This window comes from Trichosurus vulpecula, chromosome 2 (genome assembly GCF_011100635.1).
Source record: "Trichosurus vulpecula isolate mTriVul1 chromosome 2, mTriVul1.pri, whole genome shotgun sequence".
NCBI classification, from domain to species: Eukaryota; Metazoa; Chordata; class Mammalia; order Diprotodontia; family Phalangeridae; genus Trichosurus; species Trichosurus vulpecula.
In genome coordinates this window covers 62550421-62566707 of record NC_050574.1, presented here as the reverse complement: position 1 = coordinate 62566707, position 16287 = coordinate 62550421, and the positions used below count along the sequence as shown (strand labels likewise).

At 43.8% G+C, this 16287-nt stretch overlaps 1 protein-coding gene across 1 annotated transcript in view; it reads right to left on the bottom strand.

Moving 5' to 3' along the window:
- LOC118836455 (acid sphingomyelinase-like phosphodiesterase 3b) overlaps positions 1-16287 on the bottom strand; it is a 28905-nt gene that overhangs the window by 6572 nt on the left and 6046 nt on the right. The window contains 5 exon segments of the mRNA XM_036743745.1: positions 1199-1371; positions 4356-4499; positions 8425-8522; positions 11971-12064; positions 12067-12183. Of these exon segments, the coding sequence (XP_036599640.1) occupies positions 1199-1371; positions 4356-4499; positions 8425-8522; positions 11971-12064; positions 12067-12183 (626 nt within the window).

Below are 16287 nucleotides of genomic sequence, written 5' to 3'. Positions count from 1 at the left end.
TACAGATAAGGAAACCAAGGCTGTCCAGGGTCACAGAGTTTGCTAAGTGTCTGAGGCAGGATTTGAATTCAGGGCTTCCTAGTTCCAGTCTCTGCACTTTACCCACTGCACCACCTATTTGTCTAAAATGCCACGGTGGCTTAAAAAAAAAATGAACGTAGACTTAGGTAGCATTAGGAAGAAGAAATTGTCCAGAATGAGGGAGGTTACTGGTTCCCTCGCCCTGTTGTTGCCCCAGCCCAACACCATCTGGAGGAAATGTGCTCAGTTCTAGGCACCACATTTTAGAAGGACAGGAAGAAGACATCGAGCCCATTTAGAGGAGGGGAACCAGGAGGATGAAGGGACTCCAAAGCAGGCCACGGAGAGATCCGCTGAAGAAGCTGGAGCTGCTTCATCTGGAGAAGAAAAAACTTGGGGGGAAAATAATAATCTTCAAGTAAAGAAGGGCCATTAGAAAGGAGAGAGATTTGACATGTAGAGAGAGACAGATATATATATATATATATATGTATATACATGTACATGCATAAATAAAAATTCAATTAATACATCTACAAGCACTTATTAAGCATCTTCTATGTACCAGGCACTGTGCTAGGTGTTGGGGATCAGAATTAACATATGGAAAAAGGTTCCTAAGAATTGGGGTTGTCCATAAATGGAAGGAACCACCTTCAGTGGTGACCTTCAAGTAGAAACTTGATGACCATGCATTGGGAATGACAGAGACTCCTCTTAAGGTATGGGTTGAAATTCTAACAATGATTAATCATTTATACAGCCCTTTATAATTTACAAAGTGCTCTGACATGTGTTATCTTGTTTGAACCACCCAACAATCCTGCTGGGAGGTTGGTGCTATTATCATCCCCATTTTACAAATAAAGAAACTGAAGCTGAAAAAAATGAAATGACTTGACTGGAGGAAGGGGGGTGTCACACAATTAGCAAGTGTCCAAGGCGGAAATCGAACTCAGGCCTTCCTGACTCCAAGCCCAGCACTCTGCCTGCTGCACCACCTGGCTGCCTTGGTGGAACGATGCCTTACTTAGCTCGGCCTCTTCCCCAGGAGCACAGAGCCTTGCCTAGAGCAGGTACTCAGTAAAGGTTTATTGAATAAAAGAGAGGTCAGGAGGATGGGGAGAGGCCAGGGCTGCCGCCCTCAGAAGGAGGAGGAGGAAAGCCATTTACTTACCTTTTCCCCTTCTCTGGATGCATTGTTCAGCACATCATCCAGCCACTGAAACTGGCTCGCCGGGTCGTCCAGGTCGGCCGTCTGCTCGTTGCTGCTGTAGTATAGATTGGTGTTGAGAACCACGATGCGCCCGGCCTTGTTTGGACCTGGCAGCCTCTCTGTATAGAAGGCACCTGGGGTGACACATGCAGAGAGAGGGCTGAAAAGAAGGGGTATGTGTGCTCCTGATGACATGCGTGCCGAGGCCTATGCCACCCCCATCTTCTCCTTCAGCTCTAAGTGGAAGCAGAGCAGGACGCCTGGGGTTCAGGAGCCCTGACACCTGGAGTCAGGAGAGCCGGGTCTGAGACCAGGCTCTGCCCTTAACTGTCTGGGTGACCCTAGGCCAGGCTCTTCCCTTCTGCCTGAGTTTCCTCCTCCAGAGTGATCTCTTGGGCCTTCCAGCGCCAACATTCTGACTCCCTAAAGGGCATGCCGGCTTGGTCACCTATGCTCTATCTTTCTTTGCCTTAGCCCTTCCCAGGGGCCACAGAACCTCTGTCCTTCTCACTTCCATTTCCTCCCGTATTCCCAGCAGCACCTCAGGTCTCTTTATTGCCACCTTGTCACAGGGGACATCTTGTGTCACTTATTGATATTAACAGTCTTCTGGGTGAGTGACCTTCCATGGGCTCCCTGGAAACCTTGCTAATCCAAGGTGTCACTGCTCCTGCTAGAGCCAAAGTGCTTCCTACCAAAGACGCCGCAACACTTTTCTGCCTGGGGATGAAGAAGAAGTCAGAAAAATCTCAACTTGAGCCTCTTCTCCCCAAAAAATCTGCTTTGGACTTGGAACTATGCCCAAAGGGCTAGAAAACTGTACCTACCCTCTGATCCAGCAATACCACCACTAGGTCTGTATCCCGAAGAGATCATAAAAGTGGGAAAAGGACCCATGCGTACAAAAATATTTATAGCAGCTCTTTTTGTGTTGGCAAAGAATTGGAAATTGGGGGGATGCCCATCAATTGGGGAATGGCTAAATATGTTGCAGTATATGAATGTAATGGAATACTATTGTGCTATAAGAAATGATGAGCAGGTGGATTTCAGAAAAACCTGGAAAGACTTATATGAACTGATGCTGAGTGAAGGGAGCAGAACTGGGAGAACACTATACACAGTAACGGCAACATTTCGCGATGACCAACTCTGATAGACTTAGCTCTTCTCAGCAATGCAAGGATCTAAGACTCATGAGGAAAATGCTATCCACATCCAGAGAAAGAACTACAGAGTCTGAATGCAGATTGAAGTAAACTATTTGCTCTCTGTCTTTTTTTCTTTCTTGTGGTTTTCCCCTTTTGTTCTGACTCTTCTTTCACAACATGACTAATGTGGAAGTATGGTTATACATATATAGTCTATATCAGATTGCATGCCATCTTGGAGAGGGAGGAATGGAGGGGGGGGGAAATTTGGAACTTAAAATCTTGTAAAAGTGAATGCTGAAAACTATCTTTGCATCTAATTGGAAAACATAAAATACTATTGAGTTGGGGTGGGGGGTGGGATCTGCTTTGGATCCAAGAAAATAGCCCTCAAATTAGGGAGCTAAACACATTTTCTGGCTTTTAAGTGGGGGGTAGGAGGACAAAGGGTAAATAAAAAAAGGACCTTGGGCTCTGATTCCCAGTATTCAGGTCTAGACTCAATGAACTTTATTATCAGTGAGGTTCTACAGAAGGGTCTCAAATAATCCTCTGGAAAGGCTCAAAACATATACTTGGCTGGGGTACTTCCTAGGCAATATACAGACAGGTAAAGGCTCTGATGATCAGTAAGCACGCTTCCCTCCCCTGGCCTGGCTTTCCCTCTCTTCTTCTTCTTCCCCTCTTCATCTCTGCCTTCTGCGGGCAAAGCCCAAACCCAAGCTAGAGGGGATGGGATGGCTGGGTGGCTGCTGCCTACAGAGATCTCATGCAACTTCCACTGCCGCCGCCATCTGTAGTGGTACTGTCTGGGTTTGTTGTTTTGTTTCATTTTGTTTTAACTTATTTTCAAGTCATTATGATAGTAAAATATGTATGTACATGAACAGGAAGAAAGCATTTTTCTGAAATTTGGAATCAGACTACAACCCAAATATAAGGCTTGGGGAATCAGATTGATGGAATCCTAATAATGCTGTCCCCAGCCCCAGTATCCTAACTTCCTTATGGGCCCCACTGAACAGCCAGCATTAACCATCCTGATTAAACCACAAATCTGTCTTTACCACACCACAGGCCTCCAGACTCAATATAACCAGTGTCCCTAGCAAGCCATTGCCCTTAGATCCAGTTCACATATTTGAACAGGTGTGTCCTTTTACTCTACCATAATTATACCATCCATTTGGCTGAAGACAGGACCACAATACCTAACTATCTATCTTGACCAGTCAGGACCACAATAGCTAGCCAATCAGAAAGCAGCAAGACCAGGATGTTTGACCACTGAACCATAGAAGGGACCCCTCCCCCTATTACCTAATCCCTTAACAAATCCCTCTCCCCTTTTTAATATTCATGATTTCTGTTGTGTAATAGCATCATTACACTATAAAATTGCGTGTCTTGTCTTTCTAAGTTGCTGGTTCCTTTTGGAACCTCTTCTGCTTCTTAGGGAAGTCAATCCTCAATAAATGCCTATACTTGGATGAGAGGTAGTCTGACTCTGAATTCTTTGAGACGGTGCCACCCCAACACACCATGAAACCTCAACAAGATGGCACCCTAGATATGTTCACCCCTGCTTTAGGCAGGCCCACATTTTCAGTACTGTCTTCAGTCTGACTCTTTCTGGTACTGTTGCCTGTGGCTCTTGAGCTCTGAAGTTGGTGAGTTTGATGCTAGTGAGGCCAGGGTTATAGGCACAATTCCCACATGGGCTAGGAAACTAAAGAAAGTATGCTTCCTTCTGTTCCATGGCCCCAGACTGCATTCCCAGCCCCACCCTGCCATCTCTGTAATTCAGAAGGTGGCCTGAGTGAGAGGCTACAGAGAGGTCACACAGCCTATCCCAGATACAGGGAAAACCAACTCAAGGTACACATGGGTCCGACCAAAGCTCCATCAGGTGCACCACTTTTACATATGATATTGCCCAAGTATTATTTTTTCCTACCATTAGGTACCTTCTTTGAATAGGGAGATTGATTCATTATTGAGCCACGGCCTCCACAGTTCTGCTACTTGGTTGTATATATTGTTGCTTCCAGCTGGAAACTGGTGTTTGGGATGGAAATCATGATTTCCCATAGCAGCGTAGACTTTAGTTTCTAGAGAGAAAATACAAAGTGAAAATTGAGAACATTCTTAAATTTTATTCTTAAAATTATCTTCACTAAAGAGGAAAAGAGATAATGTGGATGACTGAACTATAGATGTAATCAAAAAACCCTCATTTTATCAATCTGTTTCAACTCTTCCCCTCTGCCTCCCACCCCGCCCCGCCCCCAGCTGAACCACTGCAAAGTGACTGAGGAAGGACAGCAGAGGCTGGTTTGGGTTTTATCAGAATCATGGTCCCTCCCCTTGTCTGTGTTCTACTTGAATAATAATAGTAGTAATAAAAAGACTGTCATTTATAGCACTTTATTTATTTAGATGGCAAACTTTGAGTTTGCAAAGCATTTCTACCGTTATTGGTTTGTTTTTATTTTTGTTAGTACAGAATAGAAATGCTGATGATTTTTGAGGATTTATTTTGCATCCAGCTACCTTGCTGAAGCTAAGTGTTTCAGTTTTGATGCTTATTCTTCGGAGTTTTGTAAATATACTATTATGTTACCTTCAAATTGAGACCATTTTATACATGATCATTTAAAAGGGGGGTGGGGCACTAAGAACTAAAGTAAGTAACTCAGGCTTCCCAGAGGAGGCAGCACTTGGGCTGAGCCTTCAGGGATGCCAGGGATTCTAAAAGGCAGCGAGCAGTGGGGGAGGGAGGGGAGGAGGGGGAGGAGGGGAGGAGCTGAAAGATGGAATGCCACATACAGGGAAGAGAAGGTAGACCAGTTTGGTTGGAACAAAAAAGTGTATGAAGGCTGGAGAAGGAATGCCAAGCAATTAAGTCTGGCTGGAACATCAAAGTTATTATCCTGTAATAGGAGAAGGTTCTCATTGACCTCTAGGAATGAGCAATATAAATAATAGGAAAAGACAGGGTAGCTAGGTGGCACAATGGATTGAGCACTGGCCCTGGATTCAGGAGGACCTGAGTTGCAATTCAGCCTCAGACACTTACTAGCTGTGTGATTCTGGGCAAGTCACCTAACCTTGATTACCTCAAAAAAAAAAAAAAAAAAGAGACAAGTCAGAAGATCCAGCGTTCTGGTCATAGTTTCAACATTTGCTCAGCCTGAAAGAGCTACAAACAGTTGGTATCTTTGTTCCCCATTTCTGATATCCAGAAATGTTCTGAACTCCTCAAAAACAAGACAGTAGATGTAGGGCTCTAATCAGAGGGGAGTTTATTAACAAGAACTCAAAGCTTTACTATGAGCTCAAGGAAATCTTGTACCTCCCATTTCCCACCTCCTTGGGTAAAGAAATGGGAAAACTGAGGTAAGAACAGAATGTGTAACCTTGTAATCATTTGGACAGATGAAGAGGGAAGGCAGTGACCAATGGGAATTGAACAGAAGGTTTGAACCCTTAACCATAACAGCTGTGATTTATACATACACACACACACACACACACATACACACACACACATATACATATACAGAGAGAGGCATATATAAGTAAACACACAAATATATATATATATACATATACATGCACATATATGTATATATATGTGTGTGTGTATGTACACACATTTGCATATGTACGTGTTGTTTCTCACTTGGTAATCTCATCAGAATCTGATGAGATGGGTTAAATTATCGCTATGGAGATGATTCCTGCATCCATTTATCTAGCCTAGGATGTTTTCCCTTTTGGCTTTCTACGTCCAATGTCTAGCAGAAGGCCTGGCACACAGTAGCTGCTTAATAAATATTTGATAATTGAATGATTGATGGATCGATCAATGCAAAAAGAGAAGAGAAGGGGCCTTGACCACAGCGGGGTATATCCCACAGCAGGGTAATATCAATAGACCACACTGTCCATCAGCAATGAGGCTTCTGAACTTGTCACATCACATGCCGATCTCAAATGACCAGCTAGAGTTGACCTCTCATGCTGCAGGTGCTCCAGAAACCCTGTGTCATGTTGGGTCTTCCTTTTCAAGATATGTATGGCTCACCTATCTTTTCCCACTACACCCAAGTATCTCGTGGAAGCTGTGACATCATGCTGACCTTTGCTCATTATACAGCAAGGCAATCCCAGTCCTCTTCTCTGATTTCCCAGCCCATGCAGAAGCTGTTCCAAACATTTTCCTCCTCTCTTCCTACTGTCCATACCACTCCCCTCCCCAAATCTTCTCTGCTGAGGACCTCACCTCACACTTCAACAAAAAAGGACCATTAGAAAACTCCCTCATCTCTCCTCCTCCTCATCCCACATCTCTCTCCGATGTCATCTCCCCACTCTGGCCCTCTTCACACCAGTTCCTGATGGTAAAGTGGTCCTTCTTTCCTCCAGGCCAACTTTTCCACATGCACCTTGAACCCTGTTCCCTCCTGTCTGCTCCATCATCATCCTCACTCTCTTTCTAATCTTCAGTCTCTCCCTAACTGCTGGCTCTTTCCCTCCTGCCTTCCAAAACATCCAAGCGTCCCCTGCTAACAAAACAAAAATAAACCTCTCACCCCCCCTTCTCAACCAAACTCCTTGGGGAATGCATCTAAGCCAGTTGGTGGCACAATGGATAGCACTGGGCCTGGAGTCAAGAGTTCAAATCCAACCTCAAGCTCTTGTTAGTTGTGTGATCCTGGGCTAGTCACTTAAAAGTCTATATGCCTCAGTTTCCTCAGCTGTAAAATGGAGATAATATTAACAGCCTGCCTCACAGAGCTGTTATGAGAATCAAATGGGTAACATTTGGTAAAGCATCTGGCACATAGATAAATGCTTACTTCTTTCCTCTTCCATTTCTCTTCTCCTCTCTCTCTCTCTCCTCTCTCTCTCCGTCTCTCTCTCTCTCTCTCCTCTCTCTCTCTCCGTGTCTCCCTATCCTCTTCTCTCTCTCCACCTCTCTCTTCCTCCTGTCTTCTCTTTCTCCTATCTCTGTGTCCTGTCTTCGCCTGTCCTCTCTTCCTCTTCCTCTGTGTCTCTCTTCCTCTCCTCTCTCTCTTCCTATCCCTCTCTCTTCTTTCCTCTCGATCCCCCTCGCTTCCTCTCTCCTCCTCTCCTCTTCTTTCTCCCTTTTCTCTGTCTCTCTCTTCTCATCTCTCCTTCCTTCTCCTCTTCTCCTCTCTTACCTCTCGGTCTCTCTCTTCCCCTCTCCTCTTCCTCTCGCTCTTCTCCTCTTCCTCTCTCTCTCTCTCTTCCTCTCTCTGTCTCTCTTTGTCCTCCTCCTCTCTGTCTCTCTCTCTTTCCTCGCTCTGTCTTTCCTCTGTCTCTCTCTGTCTCTGTTTTTCTCTGTGTCTCTGTCCTCTGTCTCTGTCTCTCTCTCTCTCTCCAGTCTGAGCTGCTAGTGCCATCCCTTCTTCATTACTCTCCCTTTAGCCTACATGTATTTTTGTGTTATCCTTTATATAGTAGCTTGTCTCTCTCATAAATTCTTGAGGGCCGGGACTATTCCACTTTTGTCTTGTATTTATAACACTTGGCACAGTGTCTGACACAGAGTAGGGCGCTTAATAAATGCTTGTTGATTGATTGTTGGAAAGAAACCTTTCATCTAACTCTGTATCCCACAGAGGCCCAGACCTTCCATTAACTCCTTCTTCCCATGCCTCCTCGTGGCACAGAGGAGACTGGTCTTGAAGGCTATTCCAATAATGCAGAAGCTTTAACAGCTCATGCTAAGGCAGCCCTGGGGACATGCTGGGGACAAAAAAGTGTACCTGAGGTCTACAGACCAGTTCTAGCAGAAGACTGGCTGCCAGCAAGGATAATCTTATTTATTTGTTTTTTGCCATAGCAAATCATGAAAATGGCCTGCTAAGGTATGGGATGGGTGTATGTTATGGGAGGAAGAGGTGCCCACCCTAATGAAATCACAGGTCTGAAAACATACAGCAGGCCACATTAAAACGAAGCCTGTGCTCAATAAGAAGTCTTCATTAATTGATTGAATCGTACCTGGGAATACTGATCGAATGAGCTCTGTCAAACGTCTCACTATGTCAACACGGCTTCTTCTCCCAGCTTCTCGGCAGGGGACGTGGGGCGTATCATCACTGCAAAGTCACACCGATGCAGAATGTTAGACCAGGGAGACAGAGGATGGGGAGCCTGAGATAACAAACTGTGTAGCCTGTTATGGTGCAGATACTATGGTGGAGGCAAGGCTAATGTATACCAACTACAGTCCATTGATTCAGAGGAGAAAACACCAGGGCCATACCAGTCTTATCCTCCAGAATCCCAGGAATCTGGCCTCAACTCACGACTCTGGTTGAGAGCTGAGGCACCCAAACATAGCTCAGGAATGTTAAAGCTGCCTCAGAAATTCCCATGGCCCCTCTCTCCCTCCTCCTCTATCCTGGACACCACCACCACCACTACCCCATCCAAAGAATGCCAATTATGTGCCAAGTACCATGCTAAGGACTTGGAACACAAAGAAAGGCAAAAACAATCCCTGCCTATAATCTAATGAGGAGGTCACAGTCTAAGGAACATCAAATTCCAGAGCTTTAGATGTACTGGAGAGTATGCCTCGGACATGTGGGTATTTTTGGCTTGGTTTTTATTTTTTTCCATGATACCATTTTGATTCAACACCCTGAAACTAACCTAATTTTCTCAGGTCCCTCTCAGAATTGCTGGGTATTCCTGGCAAACTAGGAGATGTCCCATCTATCTGAACACACACCTTCAAGACTATACCGCATCAGGTAAGATGAGCAGTCCCCTGCCTAGACATGCAATAAGACAAAATCAAAGGACAACACTTGATTACCAGGATATAAGAATCCATGACAATTTCTTTATTCCTTGGAGGACCCAAAATTCCAAAGGCATATGTAAAACGAGATCTTCTCTACTTCTAAGGTCTGATTCTCCTGTCAGAAAAAATCACCCAGGTCCAGTGGAAGCCTGGAGGGAGAGTGCAGGTCAGGAGCCCTGGGGTCTAGACTTGGCTCATTGTATAAGCTGGCTTCAGTTTCTGAATGAAAGGGGTTTGAGACAGATTGTCTCTGGGGGTCCTGACCAACTTCGAAACTAAATATCTCCCACAGAAATCATAAACAAGACTTCTGGCAGTAATCTGATGAAACTTATGGACCTCTTCTTAGAATAAGGCTTTTAAATGCATGAAATTATCATGAGAGTTTTAAAAGTCTGTTTCCATGTGGCTCTGGCATGACCACTTTATTTGTATGGAAAATTACATAGCCACTGAGGCTTTCCTTGTAGTATAGAATTTAACTGAAACTTCCAACTCACGATGATTTGCTGGTTAGAGGCAAAAGAATCCTGGCTCTATTTAAGATATCATTTGCTAAACTGACTCCTATACCAACTTGTTGATGTAATTTTTCCCTTTCTGTTCTCTTGACATGTAAACTACTCTTCCTTCCCATCTGATGTAACTGGAAACTATATAAGCCTTAGGAAACTTTTGTCTATTGCCAGAGGTAATTTAGGAACTCTACGGCTATGCTGAATGCACACACACACACATGTGTATAAATGTATATGTACATGTAATATGTATAAAGACCGGTTCTTAAAAGGTCTCTGGGTGTTGCTAAGTGTGACAGGCAACAGTACCTATCAATGAATCCTTGGATATTCCAATAACAAAATAAAACACATAGGAAACCAATTATTTGAAATATGGCTGTCCAAAATATTTTTGGAAAAAAAATCAAGTATACAGGTACCAGGTTGAGAACCCCTGGTTAGAGACGGAAACACTAGATCTGTGGTCAAAAGACATGGATTTGAATTCTGACTCTGTGTGACCCTGGGCAAATCATTTAATTGATCTGTCTGTTTCTTCCTCTGTGAAATAAGGGGGTGGCGTGTGGACTAGGTGAGCTCAAAAGTCTCTTCTTGCTTTAAATCCTATGATTTCTCAGAGGGCTTGCAGATTTTCCAGAATATCATTCTCTATAAGAGATTCAAGAATTTTTTCAGAAGAATCACACACCTCAGTGTAGCCTAGTTAGTTAAGCAGGACCCTGTAGGGACAGCCAGCGAAGACTGGAGTATGAGACCTCTCTGCCCATGGGCAAGTTCTGGTTGGGCAATAAAACCTTATTTTTTTCATCGCAGAAAAAGCCTGTCTTCACCCCACCTTTCCGAAGGCATCCCATTTTAGGCAATTCCACTCTGCTTGCCCATCCATGTCTACCTTTCAATTACATCTGAGGGCTAACCCTCATCACTGCCACAGGCATAGATGGAGCTATTTGTGCAGTTTGATTCCATCCTCCCAGCAGACTGTAAGCTTTCAGGCTGGGCCTGGAGTCAAGAAGACCTGTTTCAAATCCAGCCACAGATAGTCACTGCCTGTGTGACATTGAGAAAGTCACTTAACCTCTGTCTGTTTCAGTTTCCTCATTTATACAGTGGAGATGATAATAACACCTATCTTCCAGGGTTGTTGTAAGGACTGAATGAGGTCAGATTGGTGAAGTGTTTGGCACAGTGCCTGGCACAAGATAGCTCCTTCCTTTTTCTTTCCTTTTCCTTTATCCTTCCTCCCTCTCTCCCTCCCTTCTTTCCTTCCTTCTATTCCTCCCTCTTTCCCTTCCTTCCTTTCTCCCTTCCTCCCTCTCTCCCTCCCTTCTTTCCTTCCTTCCTTCTTTCCTTCCTTCTTCTTCCTCCTCCTTTCCTTCCTCCTCCTTCCTCCCTTCTTTCCTTCCTCCCTTCTTTCCTTCCTCCCTCCCTCCCTTCCTTCCTTCCTTCTCTCCTATATATTATTCATTTCTGTATGTAAATGTAGGTCCTATAGCTTTCTGTGCTGCATCGCTACGACATTACTACTTTATTTTCTCCAAAGCTAAATGCAGTCCTGTGGACACAGTAAGTGCTTTAAAAATGGCCTGTTGAACCCCGGCAAGAACAGCAGCATTCCAAACCTTCCCTAACCTAGGCCCCTCTCACCTTCCATTCTTCTTACACTTAGTCTCTACAATTACTCTTCAGTCCAGTGACACTGGCCTCCTGGCTGTCCCTTAAACGGACCCTCCATCTCTCAGCCTGGCGTTTTCTCTGATTGTGCCCCATGTGAATGCCCCCCTCTGCTCTGACTACTGACCTCCCTGGCTTCCTTTACGTCTCAGCTAAAATCCCACTTCCTACAGAAAGCCTTCTGAATTCCAGTGTCCTCCCTCTGTGAATTATTTCCTATTGATCCTGCATACAGACGACTTTGGATCTATTTGTTTTCATGTTGTCTCCCCATTAGATTGTAAAACTCCTTGAGGGCAAGACTTTCTTTGGCCTCTTTTTATATCCCTAGCGCTCAGTACAGTCCCTGGAACATAGGAGGTGGGTTAATAAATGTTTCTTGATTGGGAGGTACTTATTGAGTGCCGCATTGGATCGAAGCTGAGAGTAATTGAGGCGTTAGACGAGACAGCACGAGAAGACATAACACACTGTGGCTGTGGCCAAGACCCCAGACTAAGATGGTGAATTCAGCATTTCCGTTAGGGAAGAGGTTCTCACCCAGTCCAGAGACTGAAGTCCGGGCTGGGCAAGATCGCCTTCATGGCATGGATGGAAGAGTTGATGAGGATCCAGGGAGCGTCACAAAGATAATCCCCCACACCCCTGCGTTGGACACGGGCTGGGAACCTGCTGACGGACACACTTGGAGCGGATCATTAGAGGCGTTATACTCTGGATCAAGGTGCAGGTCTGAGATGTGCCAGAATTGACCTGTGGAAGAGAAAATCAATCTGTAATGGTCAGTCCTCCTCCTTCGCCCGAGTGTGAATCCATGAATGAATGAATGCTTGTGCATGAATGGGTCTCTGTCTGTGTGCACGTGCGCGCTGGGGTTAATGTAGCCCTCACATGCAAACAGTTATCACTTGACGTAAATTCACGGTACACAAATTCAACTTATGTAAAGAATTCTCCATTCCAAGAAAACACCTAAGTTAACTTTACTGTACAGTACTGTGTTTCTCTCTGCCCCTGCCTCTCCACTAGGCACTCTCCAGCTCCCCCTCCCCACCCCACCTCTTAAAAAAAAACCCTTCCAAGTAAAAGCAGAAGAACTCTGCAGCAGGATGGGGGCTTGGCTTGAGACCTCCCACTGAGAGAGACCTTTGCTTTGCTCTGCCCCTCCCCCAACCCCCAGATGTTTGTCTTCCTCCATCTGTCCTTGGTCCCCACATCCCCTTGAACCATGTATCAGCCCTTTGTCTCCATGAATGTTGCCCTCTTCCTGCCTCCCTCCCTCTCTTCCCTCTGTCTGGGAGCAAATTCTCATTACGTAAACATCATTTTACTAGAGGTCTCCTGACCTGTCCACTTCCATAAAGGGAGAATATTATCGGAAAGCTACATAAAGGTTTGACTGCTGAAAGCTGATTGTTAAATTTTCAGCCTAAGTTACACCTTGGAAATCAGCAAACATACAAATCAGGCATTTATTCATTGTTTTGTTGGTTGTCTGGACTTGAGAAAATCATGGAGAAAAATGTTAGTAATGCCAATTAAATTTAAAAGGTTGTTGTGTAATTTTTTTTGGAGAGCCGGTTGTTAAATATTTATTAGCACTTTACAAATATCTTATTTAATCCTCTCAACAATTCTGTGAGGTAGGTGCTATTATTATCCTCATTTTACACATAAGAAAACTGAGGCAGATAAAGGTTAAGTTACTTGCCCAGTAATTCATACGTATAGATCATACATATCTGAGGATGAATTTGAACTCAGGCCTTCAAGATTCTAGGTCTAGCATTCTATCTATTGTGCTACCTAGCTGCCTCTCAAAAGTAAACACATGGGTGGGGACTCATGAGCTATGATTTTCGAGTGAAAATGGACCCATAAAGTATTTTGAACTTGGTATAGCTACTCTAGGACTCCCCGTACGTTGGTGTGAAAGGTACGCCTCACATGCTACATAAACACTATACCCGTTTTTACATAGTTCATTTAACCCTTGAATCAATGAGAAAATATTTATTGTGTTTACTTTGCCTCCCGCACTGTGTTAAGTGCTGGGGCTTCAAATACAAAAGAGAAACAGCTTTTGTTCTTTGGGGGTTTATATCCTAACAGTAGGAGACAATGCACCTAGGTGGCCAGAGGTGGGTGTTGTGGTCTGGGAAGTCACAGGGATGGTGAGTGGGGCTGTAGGGCAGGCTGACGATAATGCTCTTTCCAGAAGCAATAGTAACGTTGATTTGCTTACTATACTCAGAGTAAGAGGCGGCAAGGGGATGTGTATGCCTGCCACAGGGCAGATGACGTAGCTCGGGTCAGGCAGAGTTGGCCATCTGGAACCCGTTAGATATGATGGGCTGGGTGAGTTTGTGCTCTGACATTTCAACCAAGACTGTACAACCTCAGAGCAGAAATTCCAAAGCTGAGTGGCTGAGGAGATTTGGTCTCTGGAGGTCCTGGCAGCGGGATGAGGTACATAGGGGATAGTCTATGCCACGGCTGTCCAAAATACGACCTGTGGGCTGCATGCGGCCCACAGTGCCATTTTATGCGGCCCACCTGTGGATTTTAATTTTCATGAGCGAAAAAATAAAATAATAATTTGCATGGTATGTATTAGATTTTTAACTTCCATCACTAATAAATAATCTCATTAATGTTAATTTTCTTTGGTGTTTTTAAGCAGTATTACAGACAGAACATATCGCATGGAATTTTTAATTGATCTGTGGGATGTGTTCCATCTGTACGATGCAAACTAGTCAGTATGCACCTACCTTTATGCTGTTGTGTTGTCGCTTTGTTGTTTTGTGTTTGCTTCCGTGCTTTGAGCCTTCATCTGTTGTATTGATGACACGTGTTCCCCCACTTTCTATTAGTGTACTGTGTTTTTTATTCTGGGTACGGCCCTCGAATAATTATTTTATTTTAATGAGGCCCTAAGGTTGGACAGCCCTGGTGTATGCCAATGCATGGAGGTTGGGTGTAGAATGTTATAAACGGGAAACACCAAATAGGCAAGTTTGGGTGGAATATGAAGCAGGTAGGGAAGAATAAAGTGAAATCAATCAGCCAACAAGCATTTACTAAGCATTTACTTTGAGCCAGTCAGTGTGCAAAGCTATGGTGATACAAAGTAAACACAAGAATAATCCTCATCCCAAGTTTTCTAAATCTGTAAGTATAAGATAAATACAAAGTAATGGAATGTAGTCTTAGAAAGGGTCCATAAGGCTCCTCCTAGTTTATTATCTGTGGTATCACTGCAAGAGAACTAAACTTTGAATCAGAGTTACGTGGGTTTGAATCCCAGATCTGGCATTTATTGCAAATTAATTAATCTCTCTTGGGCTCAATCTCTTTATCTGTAAAATGAAGGTGGGAGAAGGGGCTTAACTTAGGATCCTATGAACGTGAGGATTTCCAAGGTTCCTGACAGCTCTAAATTCTGTGATCCTATGATCCTTGGTATGGGCAGGTAGGTGGCTCAGTGGATAGAGCACTGGCCTTGGAGTCAGGAAGACCTAAATTCAAATACTAGCTGTGTGACCCTGGGCAAGCCACTTAACCCCGTCTGCCTGGGTTTCCTCATCTACAACATGAGCTGGAGAAGGAAACTGCAAACCACTCCAGTATCTGCCAAGAAAACCTCAAATGGGGGTCGGACACAACTGAAAAACAACTTAACAATAACAAAAAATGACCTTTGGATGTGTGAAGTGAGGGTTTCTTTGAGGAGGGATAAGAAGAAACATGAACATATTTGTAGGCAATAGCAAAATAGCCAGTAGTCATGAAGAGATTGAAGATAAGTGAGAGATGATGACGATGATGATGATGATAGCCAGCCTATTATTCGCTAGGCACTATGCTAAATGCTTTACAAATATAATCTCATTTTATCCTCATAACAGCCCTAAAAAATAAGAGAGTGGAATGACAGAGGGGGCAATGAGCTGGAAGACACAGGATAGAGTGAGATCGTTTTGTGCAACTATACCCTCTCTCATCCTGCAGATGACTCCCAAGTCTTATATATCAAGCGGCTGTCTCTCTGTCTCTCTGTCTCCCTCCCCCCGCCCCAGTCACAGTAGGTTGCTTCCACTGACCTAAGCTGGAAGGTCTACCCAATCTCTTCTTCTTGAAAATCTCTCAGCTCAGGGGATTTGCATAACTCAGTCATTGTGTTCTTGACTAGATCAGCAATTCTCCTTCTGTCTATGTGGATTATCTTTATCAATATTTGCCATATTAGAAATTAAAACAAAATTTACAGACATTAATTCATTAAAATAACAGCAAATCCATTACTATTAACATTACACGTTACTGTAAATAACATATTTTAATGAAAAATAACTATATTTTACCAAAAAAAAGTGAGAGTAGCATTGATTCCTGACCTCCCTGGCTTCCTTTAAGTCCCAACTAAAATTCCATCTTCTACAGGAAGCTTTCACCAATCCCTCTTAATTCCAGAACTTTCCCTCTTTTAATTATACACAGCTTGCTTTTATATATTTATTTGCATATTGTCTTCTCATTAGAGTATAAGCCCCTTGAGGGAGGACTGTGCAAAGTCAAGAAGTGAATTCACTTGCATGTCATGGCATCACCTCCCGGATGAGTTCTCCCAGAGAAAGAAGGACAAACAAACAACCACCCCTCTTTCTTTCCTTCTTTCTTTCTTTCTTTCTTTCTTTCTTTCTTCTTTCTTTCTTTCTTTCTTTCTTTCTTTCTTTCTTTCTTCTTCCTTCCTTCCTCTTTCTTTCTTTCTTCTTTCTTTCTTTCTTTCTTTCTTTTCTTTCTTTCTTCTTTCTTTTTCTTTTTCCTTCTTTCTTTCTTTCTTCTTTCTTTCTT